Source organism: Triturus cristatus, chromosome 4_1, assembly GCF_964204655.1.
Source record: "Triturus cristatus chromosome 4_1, aTriCri1.1, whole genome shotgun sequence".
Classification (NCBI taxonomy): Eukaryota; Metazoa; Chordata; class Amphibia; order Caudata; family Salamandridae; genus Triturus; species Triturus cristatus.
The window spans coordinates 750,412,119-750,429,940 of NC_140585.1; the positions used below are offsets into that span (position 1 = coordinate 750,412,119).

Below are 17,822 nucleotides of genomic sequence, written 5' to 3' on the forward strand. Positions count from 1 at the left end.
ACCCACCCCAAGGGAGGGACCCATTGGTCTCGACCTGCACATCCCTCAAATCTTCTAAATTTAGTAGTTAGGGGGCAACCCTGAACCTTGCCTCCTCAGATTCAAGGAAGAAAGAAGAAGGACCGAAGACCCAGGGAGAGGAGGACACAACTGCCATTGCCTCAGCCATAACAGCCTGTCCCGTCTACAACCTGCCTACAGCAAGAACCCCGGCGAGTGCAGCAGCCAGCAGCCCCAAGAGCCCAGAGGACTTGCCTTGCGAACCTCCTACAGACTCTGTCTCCTGTGAGCACCGGATTTGCTCAACCAAACACTCGCCACCAGAATCCGGATTATGGGGACTCCGCGATTTTCTGCACAACTCTGTACCCGATGCCCACAGCCCGAATTCGAGAGGCTCAACGAAGGTCTACCGCGATCATGACCTGGGATTTGGTGATCCCCGACCTCCCTCAAGCCAACGCCCGCAGCTTCAACCTGAAGGGTGGCACCGACCACGACTGCAGCAGGTAAGAAAACCAGGTGCCTGAAGACACCCCTGGACCCGATGCCCCACGGCCTTGGGTGGCCCAACCAACGGTGTCCAGGCATCCCCCAAAATCTAAACTTACCTCTCCAGCAGTGGTTGCCTTCAGGAAGCCTCTCTGTCCGAGCCTGAAGTATATTTGAAAAACCAAAGGTTTCCATTGGAAAGCACAGGATTCCTGACGTCTGACTTCCACCCGCCCGCTCCAGTGCGCTTTTGGTGAAGCTCCTGTGCTGGTCGTTGGCCCATGCAGTGCTGACCTTGACCCCATGAGCTTTTCTCCCACACCAGAGTGGCTTGCCTGTCAGCAGTCCCTAACCGAAGGCCCCCTTAGCACCATTGGTGAACATTGGGCCCCCTGCACTTGGCCGCCCCAGTGCCGCTGGTGGTGCAACTTGAGTGTCCATCTAGACCAAGGGGAACCTTGGTCCTAAACCCCCAAAACTCACCCTCGTACGTCAAATACTTACCTGTGAAACGGCTAAAAGAAAACTGTCCATAGGAACCCATGCAAAGCGATTTGGGGCCTAAAAATTGACTTAGGGGTCGATTGCGATGGCGGGTGGACGCAACTGCTGAAGGGACCGCCCGCCATAAGTGCGGCGGTCCCGTCAATGAAATTAGGATGCGCCCGCCACACTGGCAGCAGCACCGCCACAAGGTTAAAAATGCAAGTTGTGCATTTGAATGCACAACATGACAGGCACCACGCGGTGCCTGCCATGTTGTACATGCAAATGCAGGAGGGTACCATAGGTACCCCCCATGTGCACCCCCCAACCCCCAACACCCTGGGGGCCCGCAACAGCAAGGACCGCTAGCCTTTCCATGGCGGCAATGCCACCATGGAAAGGCTAAAGACCGCCTGCATCATGATCCATGTCATGCCCTTATTCCGCCCGGTCGACGAGTCAACCAGCGGAAAACCGACAGACGGTCTTTCCGTCCGCCAGGGTCCCCCCCGCCATCGTAATGTGGCGGGGGGCGGAAGGGAGGCGGGCGGTGGCGATCCGTCTACCATTATAATCGACCCCTTAGTGTTGAATTGCATTGTATGCAGAAAAAAGAATCCTATTGCAAAGTATATAAAGTCGTACTTACCTTGTATTTAGGGATCCTAAGGTGTGGTATCTAGACAACCACCCCCAGTACTCAAAGGAATTCAAACGTAATGAAAATTAATTATTGGGTCATTTAAACTGATTTCAAACCTGTAACGATTGTAATTCCAAGCACAACTGTATTTCCTTGAACATGTATATTTCACTTACCTGTACCAAGTTCTGCTTGGTTCTAAAATAAAACATAAGTATACCTTTTTATACTTACCTAACTGTTCTGGATTCTGTCTCTGAATGTGTGTATCAGTCCTTGTTTGAGTGAATACAATAAATGGTTAACACACCCTCTGGATAAGCCTAACTGCTCGCCCACACTACCACAGAGATCCGTTAGTACATACCTAATTTAGCCTCTGCTATACCTCTGGGGAATCCCTGTGCACACTATACCTCATTTTGGTATAGTATATACAGAGCCAGCTTCCTACAGATCAACTCCTGCGCCAAGTCCCTGGCACCCTTCCAATTCAGCAGTACAAGATCTAGACCCCAGGCCAGTTGGTACACAGAGCAACTCAGATTGAAGATACGTCACTGCAACCAACTGGAGGGCAAATGGAGAATGAGCCAGGACAATGCAGACTGGAGCATGTTATAATACACTAGATGCTACCATCAAACGATCTGGGCCACCAAACATGTCACTCTGGCAGACCGCATAGATGCCAGCACCAACAAAAGCAAATACATTTTCTCCATTGTGAAAGATTTCATCTCACTATCGCTGCCTCTAATTCAATCACCCTCTCGCAGGACCCCTGCAACAATTCTTCAGGAACCAAATCACCGCTATTTACATCAACATCAGCACACAACGGGATCTCACACACTTCGACAAATGCCTCTGGATCTTATCCAAAGATTCAATGCTAACCACATGGCCCATCACCCCAACAGTATTTGCCGCCACCATGAAGTGCCCCGTTTTGCTATTCCAGGGGACTACAACTGATCCGCGCCATGATCACACTCCTCCTATTGCCTCCACCTCTTTTGTGACCTACACAGACATTTGGAAACACGCAACTGACTTCCCATTGCTGAAGAAACCCTCAGTGGACCCTACAATGCTCAGCAAATACAGATCGATCACCCTGCTACCACACCCAGCCAAGGTCTTAAAAATAAAATCAACATGCACCTCACTGAATACCTAAATGACCACAAGCTCCTCAACACCACTAAGTGGCTTCATACCTAACCACAGCACAGGAACTGCCCTTATTGCCGTTACAGATGACCTCCACATGACACTTGACAGCGGCTCTCATCCTCCTGGACCTCTGCAGCATATGACAAGGCCACCCACCACATTCTTATCCAACACCTACACCATTTTGGAATCGAAGGACAAGTACTGTAATAGATCTGCTCCTTCCTGATTGGAATCAGTCATCCTGACATCATACACCTCGGACGATCGCAACCTCATTTGTGGAGGTCTGCAAGGATCCTCCCTGAGCCAGACTCTCTTCAATGCATACATGATCCCTCTAACCAGCATCCATCATCCAAACTCACAACATCAACGTCCTTTCCTATGCTGACGACTTGCAACTCATTCTCTCCTTCACGGATAAGACAGCCAGTACACAGATCAAGATCAATGTCTGAATGACTGAAATCTCAAACTGGATGAAGACAAACTGTCTAAAGATGAACACCAACAAGACCAAAATTGCGTTTTTCGGTAAGAGCACTTCACTGTAGGGCCAGTGGGCAACAGAGCAAGGACTGTCACCCACCACCCCATTTCCAAGTACCTCTGGATTATCATCATCAGCAAACTCGACATAACATCCTAAGACCACGACGTCACCGCTATATGCTTCCACACTCTGAAGATGTTGAGGAAGATTCTCAAATGGCTCCCAATCAGCACCCGGAGAACCGTCACGCATGCCCTCGTCTACAGCAAACTGGACTACAGGAACACCTTTTATGCCAGGATGAAAACAAAAAATCTCACCAGAAAGCTCCTGACCATTCAGAACTTAGTGGCCAGAAACATTCTCAACCTCCAACGCTTCACTCACATCACACAACACCAGAAGGAGCACCACAGGCTCCCCATGCACAAATTAGCACAATTCAAACTCCTCTCACACACTTTCAAGGCACTACATAACACTGGCCCAGCATACCTTAAAAATCGCATCAGCTTTTACAAATCTTCTAGACAACTCCACTTGTCCGGACTCCTACACATTCTACTAATAAGGAAAACCAGATCTGGCGGTCAAATTTTCTCCTGTATCAGTCCTAAAGCTAGGAACGATCTGCCACTACACATAAAATCCTCCTCCTCCCTTCTTGAACACTGCAAGAAGCTGTCTTTTTGAGTAGTTCCACTAGACCTTAAGTTTGGATGCGCTCACACCTGCTTGGTGCCAAGATACCCTCCCGGGTGATAGTACACTGTATAAATCTACATAACATAACAGGTCATTGAGCTACCACAGTCTTAGATTTTCAGATGTACGCTGTAGCAGATGTCTAACCTCTGAGTGGTGAAAACTCCTATTTAAAGTTGCATGCATGGACATTTTATTGTGGAATGAGGAACCCTTCATGTATCAGCTTAAATGCAGATGGAATGAAAGGTCTGCTGGACGATTTGTAGTAATGCACCACTCAGTGGCACTTATTTATCATCTTTTAGAACCCATACCATGCGAGAATAATGTAACTGGTCTGCTATGGATGCGTGTGATGGTGCTCTAGGCCTCCTGTACTGCCTGAGATTTCCAGATAGTGAATTCTTTGCTATTCTGCCCCTTTCAAGAAGATTCTCAGTTACAAACATATAATTGAGAATCTGGAAGGTGCAACAAAGAATCAAACTGTATAAATATAGTTAAATGCTAAGGTACCTGATAGCGCTCATAAAATACAAGGTTCATTGCCCTATCACTTGTAGCTTTTTAGAAATTCTGCTGAAAATTGCACCTTTCTATCAACAATTTCTGAAAATGAGCTCAGGACAAATTAATCTACAACACTTCCAGGGAGGGTCAAGCTTACATGGTACTCCTTGGAAGTACTGGAAATGTTATCAAGTGCCTTTTAAGAGCATACAGCTCATTAACAAATTGTGCTACTTTTAATCCCTCCTGTTATCCCTGGTGTTTTGGGTGTGTTACGCTGTTACATACTGCTAGGTATTGTGCAGCTTTTGCTACTATCTCACAATTTTTACCAAGCAAAATCTTTAACAAATATTTCTGATTTACCCCCAGAAAGATTTTTTGTACCACCAGTATGCTACTGTTACTGGGCCTGGACTAGGTTGATCTAAGCCTGTTGTTGCTGCCCCCATCAACCAGGGCTACTTTTGCTACACCAAGGCTAGTGCTAGGTGTACTCTCCTTGTCCTACATGCGCTACATTGCTGTGTCAAGGAATGGGCCTGGAGTGGACAACATCACCATCAATCATCATCCACTATTCTCCTGGCCCTTTGCTGACTGACTAGCCTACCTTAAATGGGGCCTGCCCATAACAAGTTTGAGTTCAGGGAAGAGAACAGTCCACTGTCCTGTCTTCAAATACAACTATGTTGACTGCTACCTCCTCAACCAGGGCGAAACGGCAGCCCTCATCCTCCTGGACCTCTCAGCTACATTCAACACCGTCTACCATTGCACCCTTTTCACCACGACGCAGGCATTCACACCACGGCCCTCAACTGAATACGCTCCTTCCTCACTGGCAGAACTCAGCGGGTCAGACTCCCTCCCTACCTCTCAGAACCAACAGAGACCAACTGTGGAGTGCCCCAGGGCTACTCCTTCAGCCCCACTCTTTTTAATGTCTACATGGCCCCCCTAGTAACCATCGTCAGGAACCACAGGCTCAACATCGTCTCTTATGCCGACAACACCCAGCTGATCCTCTACCTCACCAAGGAACCCAACATCACCAAACACAACTTTCAAGAAGGGATGAAAGACGTCGCCACCTGAATGAAGAACAGCTGCCTGAAACTCAATTCAGAAAAGACAGACGTCCTCATTCTTGGCTCCACCTCCTCTGCATGGGACGAGTCCTGGTGGCCCTCCGCCCTCGGAAATCCCCCACCCCGACGGACCACGAACAAAAACTCGGCATCATACTGGAGTCATCCCTCACAAGGAACAACGCCGTGCCCTCGACCTACTTCAACACCCTCCGCATGCTACAAAAGACTTTCACATGGATCCCAACCACAATCAGAAAACCTGTCACGCACGCACTCATCAGCAGCAGACAGGGATACAGCAATGCTCTCTATGCCAGAATCAACAAGAAACTCCTTCACAAACTCCAGAATGTCCATAATGCCGCAGCCAGACTGATCTTCGACATCCCCCGTCGCAGTCACGTCACTCAACACCTCCAGGACCTCCAATGGCTTCCAGTCGAAGAAATAACCTTCAAACTCCTCACCCACGCATACAAGGCCCTTCACAAACCCGAACCTGCATACCTGAATAGCTGCCTCTCCTTCCACACACCCAAAAGACATTTCTGCTCAGCCCAGCTCTCTCTGGCCCCCGTCTCACTTATCAACAGGACCAGAACAGGAAGAGAGTCCTTCTCCTACCTCACAGCCAAAGCCTGGAACACTCTCACCCTCCGGCAATCTCTCACACTGTGCAGTTCAGGAAGGACCTCTAGACCTGGCTCTTCAGATGAGCCCAGCACTCAACTGAGCCACCCACCGTCCTCCTCAGTGCCTTCAGACCCTCACGGGTGAGTAGTTGAGGTTTACCGACCCTGATTGATTGATTGACTGAATGCCTTGGGGAATACCTAGCTTTTCAACAGGAGATGGTGGAAGTTGACTGAGGGCATCAGAGATCAGACATAATTTATACTTTTTTTGGGCAAAATTTTATTGATTTTAACAGCTGTGGTTCATCATGCCTAGCACTACATCACCGTCCTTTCTTACCTCCCACCCGGTTCACAATGTTGGTGTGACATGTAGAGTCAATAACAGTATAGGGTTCTACAAAGTTCCAAAAGAATATACGTCAATCAGAACACCCAAACAAAACAAAAAAACCCTGCCAGAGGGTATTAAAACACATCCTATATGGCAATGGATGTCAGGACCCGGTGCTGTGGCAGCCCATCTCCACTATGTGGCCTCTACCCATCTCTGCGCACAGTAGCGCCATTGGGGGGTTTCTAGCTGGGTGTCAGCTAGTATCTCTTGGCTCACTGAGGTCTCATGTACCAACCTCAGGATGAATCCTCTGAGGAGTAGAGGTTATTTGTAGTTGCTGCATTTCTTTCTGTGGGATTCAGTGCACCTCTGAATCTCCCGAATGTTCCCACTTTATAGAACCCAGTTGAAGAAATGCACAGTTTAGTGACCCAGGCCAAATACTCAAAATAGTACAGAAGTAACACAATGTACTAGTGTAGCCAACATCATTGTGAAATTACATTGTACCTCTTTGTAAACACAGTACTATGTAATGTGCTTGGCATATTATATTCTCCATCATTTTTTTTACTATTATTTGTATATTAATGCTCCTAAGAATATTTCTTAATTGTTGTTTGAGCTACAAACTAATTGCCCTAACTCCACTCACCCCAAATCATGCCCAAGTCTACCACATGTACTTTTCTGTTGGGCAGTCTGTTGCTTGTTGGAATATTTCAGGCTCACACTCCCCTAATATTTTTGACCAAGCTATGGCAATGAAGATAGTCAAAAGGATAAACAGAAAGGCTATTTCCAGATAATTTGGCAACCCTATTAGAGGGAGCGGTGGCCCCTCTGACTAGTTCATTATGGTGTACAGAGCCTGGTAATTGTTACTTTGCTATGCTGCCCAAATTACAGAGTAGATGTATGTGACCTAAGAACCATCAAACCACCTTTACTATGTCAGGTAATTTTATAATGCAGACACAAGGAGATGATGGACGGAGCGCTGAAACCTTTCAGATACTTACCCCCAGTCACAGATCTGGGTTGAATCCATCATCGTTCTTTGGCTCACTTCGCCACCTCAGTTCCAACCCAGCTATATGCAAAGCAGTCTTGACCCTGTGCCTCATGGGAACAGCCCAGCCCCAACTGCCAAGCCAGGTCTTTCCTTAACCGGAAACAAGCATCCTGGACTGGTTTAGGTCAGCCAGGCTAGGCTGAATCCAGTGGCAAAGTGAGCTATGGTAATTTTATAATCCCTCAATTGTTAAGTTACTTCTGTATTACCACCTGGAAACCAACACATCTAGTATCGGTATAAACAGGAGACTTAGAGGAAAGCATATGTGAACTCTTTTTCATTTGATGTGGCGTTTCTTTGTTAGAAACGCAGAAATTATTATAGAATTTGCAAACTTCTAGCAAAAAATTTCAATGATAAAGGAAACCAATTTTCAGAAGGTCTTTTGGTCAACCAAACAGAAGGTGGCAGATTATTCAGAATGCGCAAAATCTTGAAAACATATTTTTTTGTCCTAATCACCGTTGGCAATTATATTTAGCAATGGAAAATGCTTTACATAACCTGTGTTTCAGCTGGATCACTGACATAATATCGACGACAATATCGACCAACCAGAATATCGTGTCAAGAATATTGATGTAAAGAATATCGACGTCCAGAATATCGACATCCTATCTACAACATGGTAAGTACAAAAATATTGAAAAAAAATATCGTTGTTTAAAATATCAAAGCTAAATATATCGGGTTTTTTTTAAATGTTGAAAAAATATTGTAAAATAAGGTAAAAATAATATTAACTTAAAAAAATATTTTCATTTTATTTGTAAATGTAACAATTTATAAATATTATATTTAATTAAAAAGATAAACATACAGATTTGTAATTTAATATATATATTTACTTTAAAATATTTAATAAATATTTTTATCTAATTAGAACATATTAGAAATATATCACAAAATACAATTAAATATATATACACAAACACCTGTAACAAATATTATAAATAAAAAAATATATATTATAATTTTAATATATAAAATATTAATACAATTTTAAATAATAATTTAGTACAAAAGTAGGGAAAGTGTTGGATAGCGGAGGGGTAAAAATTACTATTCCCACTCCAGTGAGTGCAACAGTAGGGAAAGTGTTGGATAACGGGGAGGTAAAAATTACTATTCCCACTCCAACGAGTGTAAAAGTTGGGAAAGTGTTGGATAGCGCATAGGTTAAAATTACTGTTCCCACTACAGTGAGTACAACAGTAGTAAAAGTGTTGGATAGCGGGAGGGTAAAAATTACTATTCTCACTCCAGCAAGTGCAACAGTAGGGAAAGTGTTGGATAGCGGGTGAGTAAAAATTACTATTCCCACTCCAGTGCGTTCATCAGCAGGGAAAGTGTTGGATAGCGGGGAAGTAAAAATAAATATTCCCACTCCAACAAGTGTAACAGTAGGGAAATTGTTGGATAGTGGAGGGGTAAAAATTACTATTCCCACTCCAACAAGTGTAACAGTAGGGAAATTGTTGGATAGTGGAGGGGTAAAAATTACTATTCCCACTCCAGTAGGTGCAACAGTAGGAAAGTGTTGGATAGCCGGGGGGGAGGGGGGGGAATTGCTGTTCCCACTCCAGTGATTGCAACAGTAGGGAAAGTGTTGGATAGAGGGTAGGTAAAAATTACTATTCCCACTCCAGTGAGTGCAACAGTAGGGAAAGTGTTGGATAGCGGGTGGGTAAAAATGACCATTCCCACTCCAGCGAGTGCAACAGTAGGAAAGTGTTGGATAGCGGAGGGGAATAATTTACTATTTCCACTCCAGCAAATGCAACAGTAGGGAAAGTGTTGGATAGCGGAGGGGAATAATTTAGTATTCCCACTCCAGCAAAATAATTAACATTTATTAACAAATAAATTATTATTCAAAAATAATTTACCTCCCACCATATTCCCCTATAAACGACACCACCAATATTGTAAAACATGACAAAATTAACATAATTAATTGACAATTAACTAACAATTAACAAGCAAATTAAAATCAATCACTAATAAATTAGTTCACACAATTAACACTATAAAATAACTTTAAATTATTAATAAAAAAAAAGTTATTAAAATTAAATTACTTCCCACCCTACTTCCCTATCAACGCACAAACTCTTTAAAAAAGGCACAATTAACAATTATTTATTAATAATTATTAATACATTAATAACTACATTTAACAATATAAAATTAAACACAAATATGAATTAATAAACACATTAATTAATTATAATTAAATTACTTCCCACCCCACTCCCTTATAAACCCACAACCCACTACTAGAAAAGGAGACAATTAACATATTTAACAATTAAATATTAATAACCAATTAATGAATCATTAATATTACATTAATTACCACAATTAACAATATAAAGTATTAGATGCATAAATATTAATTAATACAAAATAATCAATAATTAAATCACTTCCCACCTTATTCCCCTATAAACCCACAAGGGAAATAAAATGCAACATTTAATTAAAAAATAATGAATAGCTTCTAAAAATGATTAATAAATATATTATAATTAAATTACTTCCCACCCTATTCCCCTATAAACCCACAACCCGCTACGGAACTAAAAAGCAAAATGTTGTTTAAAACAAATTATTAACTTATACAAATTTAACACATATATTAAAATACAAAACCAATACCTGCACAAAAATATAGAAACACATATTTAAATTAAATACTAACATACATAACACTAACTAAAAAAACATTTTTAACATCGATATTTAAAAAAACGATATTTCTTCCCTTCAACTCGATATTCTTGTCAACGATATTCTGGCATGACGATATTTCAACATCGATGTTCTGGTAGGTCGATAATTTAAACTAGATAATTTGTCTGTTTACCGTTTCAGCTATTAGTTGCCGATATGTGTAAGTCAGACCACAACTACCATAAAACTGGAAAATGTAGGACAATTTGTGTGTTCTAAAATGTATGTTTCTCTGTCTAAGAAACACAACAAAGTACAGTTACATTCTGTTAATATATTTTGCAAATCTGCCTTACATCTTGTCTGTGCAAATAAAGTGCCAATGAGTGTTGCACCAATAAATACCTCCGATAATACAGGGAACAATGATTAAATTGTCACGGCACCAAACAAGACAAAGAAGGCAAATACTTTTGAACAATGTTATGGGTAAATTTTGAAATACCGCATTGGTCCTGAGGTGTCCTATTATCCTGATGCTGAATGGGGTAAGCATACGCATATGTGCAGGTTTTCTGATATTAAAATAACATTATTTAGTTTTAAGCAAAACATGTTAAATTAAAATGTCTTGTATTAGACAGAATAGAAAATGCCTTTCGAAGAATAATGCACCAATGATATGAAATCTGTGCAATTAAGTAACGAAGTTTACAGACATTTAAATAGACAGAAACAGGTAGACTCAAACTACAAATAATTTATTTACAGTTCTCTTAGAACAAATTGTTAAAACCTAAACATAATTACATCTGCAGAATATATAATGCTCGATATGGAGTCAGTTCTCAATATATCAGCAAGCTATAGATGATGTATAATGGTGATAGCACATTTCCATAGCTGTATGTTGAATATTTTGACTCCAATGAGAGAATTATTAAGTGGTCTTGCCATTAACATTTACCTTGGTCGCCCACAAAAACTTTTTCCATTTGAAAGGTACTGTTTTACAAATTAGTATTTGGGCTTTTTTTTATTCTTTAGTTCTCTCAACATTTGTTAACAGTTGAAATCAAATATTTTCTCCCAGCAGAGTGTCACTGTCTTGTAAATATACTTGATGGCTAAATCTCTTCTGCAGGGCGTTATGGGTCAGCCCAACCCTACTCAGTTCAAAACTTCATACAACATCGAGTGCTGTGCATGGCAGCTCACCATCATTGATAGGCCAGTCATAGAAGATGGGTAGGTGGATGTTTATATACCATGGCAAGTCATGTGGAGTAGGTCTTGCCACCTCATGCATTTTGCAAGATAATTGTGCCCTGCCCATTTAAAAGTTTCATTTAAAAAAGAAAAAGGGTAACATTTGAATTGCCCCACCTTGTACCTACAAAGGCACAAATACCTAGACCAGCAGGATTTGGGGGTCGGCATAAAGCCATCATGATGCAACCACCATTTGGAAATAACATGCTATTTCTAGAAGAATGCTCAAAGTGTATGGCATACGTACAAGAATTTACATATAATTCATTAATAAACACAAATATATTTTACAATGCTTTAGTCAAAATAATTCCATAAATCATCATAAATACTTTCATTGGATGTATAAAAAATAGAAATGGTTGTTAGGTAGCGTGCCGTTTTGCATTAACTTACAAGACTAGCATTTATCCTTGCAGTAATAATAGTTAATTAGTGTGCCCATTTGAAGGAGAAGAGACTTTTGGTCATGTTTCCTCAATTCGATTAAAAAACACAAATTGCCACGCAAAACATAACATTTTGTCATTAATATATTCATTCCGATAACATGTATGTGTTACATTATTCAATTTACTTTCCTGTAGACTCTTTAGGCGCAGGGGTCCATATTGGGTCTAATATCTACTATCAGCATTAACCATAATTTGGGCATTTCGAGCTAGATTATTCAATGCAGAATGGTGGGGAGCATGAGGATGGTGGGAGAGATGCTCGATGCCTCCCCCCACACCCTTGTAAGATGTTTATCCGCAGTACAATTTGTACACTTTACTTTTTCTGTAACGCTGGACATACACCCCGTATCTTGGCTGTGCACTAACATTGAAATGTATATTCATTTTTTTCTGCAGAGTTGTATCTTATGAGCTCTCTTTGAAAGTTCAGTGAATCCAAACAGATCTATGATACAATAACCTATCTTCTTTTGTTCCAGTGTGAGACTGAGTTTTGTGCACAGATTATATAGTTTACAAATGGTTCACTTTGATGGTACTGTTTCAGAGCTCTTTATGTCAAGGGGAGTCTTGCACTCTCTAGTTTTCAGCTGAAGTGTTCCTTTCCTCTTACTGCGTTGCTCTACATCTTCAAAGAAAACATAGCAAACTACCCAAAGAGATTTTACAACTGGAGGCTACTAATCACAATGCAGTGCACTGATATATTTGTGTCACTGTCACAATTCTAAAGCTAACTCGTGGAAAAAGCTTGACGGTTATGTTTCGAGGACGTCGTTTTATTCGAATCTAAAAAACACCTACTACTTTTCCTCTAGTTAGTTGTCGTTCTCTCTTAATCCAAGACCAGCCATCGACTATTAACCACCTTTGGGTCGCATGTCACAGAGCTTCTGTTCCCCAGCCCTTCTGCCTGGTGGGCCCACCCTTAATTCAGTTACTGTTTCAGTTCCGGACCCGGTGGTTTTATTTTGGCATCAAAGATCCTCCCGTGCGAACCCATTCTTTCAGAAACAGAATTCCCTTTCTCTTTGGGTTAATTAGACCAATGTGCAGTTGATATGAGCCCGGATCGTACGGCTTCTCCCCACGAGTGTGTATGACTCACGCTTGCAAAATTGTGAATTTGAGCCTCCATATCACAGCGTTTACATCAAGCGATGCGACTCCCTCTTATCTTCGGCACCTTAAGATTGCGCAAAATAGACTACTCTTGGAATTGAATAAAAACTGGGGCAGAAGGCCACACGAATCCATGAAACAGAAAACTGTATATAACCTAATTACCCGAGATATGTTTGCTGGTTCACTGTAGTAACTTTTTCGTGCAGTTCGTAATTAAAGTGTTTCTACAGGAAAGCAAAAATGATGTTTCATCACTTATTGACAACTATTACAAATGCTTTACATGATGCATGGCAATTAAGAATTTAGAATGTTTTAAGGCTTAATCACAAGAAGTGTGAGTTTTTTTTCTCCTATTTCATTCTAGCTCTACGTGATCTACTTAGGTTCAGTAGAGTTACCCAAATCAACTAGATTTTCACTGATTTCATGTTTATTAAATGCTCCTTCATCTGGATTGCTGGAAACAGGGGTGGTTTCCTTGGTTTTGTCTCCCATGTGTATCTCCTCCTCCACCTGGGCCACTAGTCAGTCATTATGGGTTTCAACCTGCTCAGGGACTGGATGAAATGGAATGCTGAACACGCGTATTTGTAGATGACCAGCAATCTGTATGCAGACACCAGCGCAATATCTCAGCAAATCCAACAAGGAAATGATCTGCAAAAAAGAAACATATTAAAAATAAATATGTAAAGTAATCGCAAAAAAGCAAAGTGTAATGCTCATTTAGTTAAATGTTTCTAACTATAGGACATCTTCAAAGACATGTACTGTAAAGATTTGAACCAATTGTACGTTCTTCGCAGAAGTAAAATCTGTTTCCCCAAATGAAACGCATGATGCTTCCTTCAGAGTCATTAAAAAATCATCTATTTTGCAGATGTATCCCAATTTCTACTTGTTAAATATGAAAGGAAGGGGTCAGATCTTTACCAGAATATAACTCTCTTGTTATGGACGGGCGGAAAATTCCGCCTTCTCTTGAATGAATCAGTGTATACATTTGAACTGCCCTGATTACTTGCCTGTAATCCTCATTACTCTTAGTACTACTCGTCCTCGAACCAGGCATTATCAAATCAGAGAAGAAAAAAACACAGGAAACGCTTGCTAACCCCACCCACCCTCATGCAAAGGCCTACAATACAATAGCCAACCCTTAGCACTTCATGAAATACTAAAGCAAAACAAAGGCTGATACTGGGAGGGTGGTTGGGAAGTATGGCTGGGTCGAGGACGATTAGGACTAAGAGTAATGAGGATTACAGGTAAGTAATCAGGCCATTACCTCTACGTCCCTCGACCCAGTCATAACAAATGAGGTATACCAAAGCAGACACCCAAACAGCAGGCCTTTGACATACCATCAGACAACAAAAACCACACAGGACATAAGCACACCATAGTGATTAAATGCCACACCCTAGGACCAAACAGGAACAGGAGGAACCACAGCCTATAAAACACAACTCCCAAAAATCTAACAAACAGGGCGAGCACAATTCAAATGGAAATGACTGATAAACATATGTTCAGATGCCCAAGTCCCCGCACCACAGATTACATCCAAGGGTACGCCCTCGAAAGAGGCCCACAAAGCCGACACTTCCCCTAGAGGTCCTCGCCTGGACATTGGAAGGACAAGGCAAGTCCGATATGCCAAAGAGATAGTGCCCTCAATCCAACGCCCCAGAGTTGAAGCCGCCTTCCCAAGCGCCGCAAGACCAAAAGTCACAAACAGACTGTCAGAAGTACGAAAAACAGCAGCTCTGTTCTCATAAGCAGAAAAAGCATGTCTAACATCAAGGGTGTGCAACAACTGCTTTCAGGAGAAGGAGAAGGACAGAAAGGACGCATTATCAGTTCCTGAGAGGAAGGAAAATGAGACCGAACCTCAGGGAGAAAGCCGGTATCCAAACGTAAAACCACAGCATCCTCTGAGAACCGCAGAGAAGGAGGAGAAAAACTCAAAGCAGAAAGCTCCCCCAATCTCCTGGCCAATGTAACAGCTATAGGAAAATCACCTTAAAGGAAAGGAAAATCAAATTCACTGGAAGCAAAGGCTCAAATACGAGAGGACTGAAGAGCGTGAGGGACCAGAGAGAGACCCAATGTAGGGACAGGAGAGTAGTCTGCAGGGGAAGTGAGAGAAAAACTCAGAAAAACTGGATAATCAAAAGCCCGGCATCCAAAGAAAAGGAAACAGAATCCCTGAAAGCTTGAATAGCCAACCACTGATCCTTCAAAGGAGAAAGAGCATAGCCCCAAGAAAGCTATCAAAATAGAACTGAAGAAAAGATGAGAAAGTAGAACCCCTATGAAAACCCTGGACCAACGAAAGAATGTGGGCAGGCAAACCCAGCTTCTCCAGGGTCTGCCGCTCAACCTCCAGACCACCAAGGACAGCGGGACCAGCGGTTGAGGACTGGAGAGGAGAGAGCCTCTGAGGCAACATCAGGTGGATCAACACCACAGCCGTCAACAACGGGAACCATGACGTTCGAGGCCAAAATGGAAGAACTGCCATCACATGTGCCTTCAACTGTTGGACGTTCAACAAATGCCTGAAGAAGGAGAAAAGAATGGAAAGCATACAGCAACAGAAGAGGCCAAGGGATCGACAAGGCAGCCACACCCTAGGCTCCCACCTCTGGAATCCTGGAGCAAAGGTCAGCAGAAGAGCATTGGTCCTGACCGCAATTCAGACAACCGAACCTCCGGCAGACTATGCAAACACCCTGGGCGAGAGAGAGTGATGCAGGAGGACAGAAACACGTGGCTCAGAGCAGCCGCCACCACATTGGCAGTGCCCCTGATGTGTTGAGCAGAAATGGCCTGGAGATGGAGCTCCACACAACTCGCCACAACACAACCCACCTGATGGAAGCAACAACTGCTAGTGCTGGTCCAATGGTTCACATATGCCCCAGGAACCGTGTTGTCGGACGGCACCAGAACATTGCACCTAACAAGCGTGGTTCTAAAAATCGAAGGGCCCTCCCCACAGCCAATAGCTTCCTCTAGACAGAGGAATGAAGGGACTCCAGCCTGGTCCAACAAGCCTGAACGGACAAAGGACCCACAGCAGTGCCCCAACCCAGAGTACTGGCATCCATTGCAGCACAGTCGGAGAAGGATGTAACAATCTCATGAGATTCGATGAGCCCAGTAACCACTGCAGGCTGTGCACAAGACCTGGAGGAACTGGGACATCCAAGGACAGATCCAGAATTGGGAACGGCACAAAACAATGAAGGTACCACAGTAATGGTCAAAGGTGTAACCTGGCCCACGGCCCCGTGAAAACAGAAGCCGCCATGTGCCCCTGCACCTCCATCCAACCAGTTTCAATCAGGCTTCCGAGCAGATCATAGCACTGAATCGGCTATGACACATATTCTTGACGACGCGCTAAAAATCCTAGACCAAAACGAAGCCTGTTTACTAATTCTACTCGATCTATCCTCAGCTTTTGACACCATCAAACACGACAACCTGCTCACTCTCCTGAAAAATAGAATGGGAATTTCGGGTTCTGTTTTTAACTGGTTCACCTCCTTCCTGCAAAATAGATCCCAAAGCTTCAAGGTCAACCAATCTCTGTCCAACCCCATGCCAGTCACGCTAGGAGTTCCACAAGGCTCTTCTCTCTCTCCCACCCTTTTCAACCTCTTTATGGAAACACTCACCGATCTTCTCAGCCTTGCCGAAATTCACTTTCACATGTACGCTGACGATACCCAAATATACATCAAGATTCATTCTCTGGAAGACATCAAATCACTCAACTCCACACTACAAAAAACCCAAACCTGGCTGGCCGAAAACCACTTGAAACTAAACTCCCTCAAAACTGAATTCCTCCTAATCGCTCCCCCCAACAAATCTCCAATCATACTGGAATGGATGAAACACCTTACAGCTCTTAATGGTCATCCGCTAGTCGTGGACTCTGCAAAATCTCTGGGGGTCACGCTTGACAGCAACCTAAAGATGCAGAAACATATCAGCGCCGCCACAAAAGGAGCTAACTTCCATCTGAAGACTCTTCGTAAACTAAAACCCTTTTTACCGGCCCAAGATCTCAAACTAGCAGTCCAAGCACTAGTAATCCCTTGTGTGGAATACGGGGCAGTTACCCTTTGCGATCTTCCGAGGGCATCGACAGCCCCTCTAAGAGCCACGATCAACTCTGCTGCGAGACTCATCACGGGCTCAAAAAGAAACTCTCACATTTCACCAGACTTTAAAACACTCAACTGGCTTCCGTTTGAAGCCAGAATCCATCTGAAAATCGCTTGTATGACCCACAAGGCCCTCCACCACAATGCCCCCCACTACCTAGCTCAGAAATTGGTGCGCTCTTTGGGCAACAGAGCCTCCAGGAGTGCCAAGACTCTTCTTCTGAAACCACAAAGATTTGCCAAAAAAAAAAACCTATAACCGATCCTTCTCTGGCATGGCTCCTAGGATCTGGAATGCATTACCCAGTGAAACAAGAATGAACCCTTCTTCTGCCACTTTCAAAAAAGAAGTGAAAGCGATCCTCATGGCTAAATTCACATGAACTTTGTTGCGGTTTTCTGTATATTATGTTTGGTGTTTGTTTGTTTGTTTGTTACTCTTCAGT

General features: G+C 42.9%; 1 protein-coding gene across 2 annotated transcripts in view; it reads right to left on the reverse strand.

Annotated features, from left to right (window-relative positions):
* Positions 1-17,822, reverse strand: part of CHPT1 (choline phosphotransferase 1) — a 302,601-nt gene that overhangs the window by 78,612 nt on the left and 206,167 nt on the right. For both annotated transcript variants that reach the window (XM_085653266.1, XM_085653267.1), the window contains exon 8: positions 13,739-13,849. In XM_085653266.1, coding sequence (XP_085509392.1) covers positions 13,739-13,849 — 111 coding nt within the window. The remainder of the gene's footprint in view (positions 1-13,738; positions 13,850-17,822) is intronic.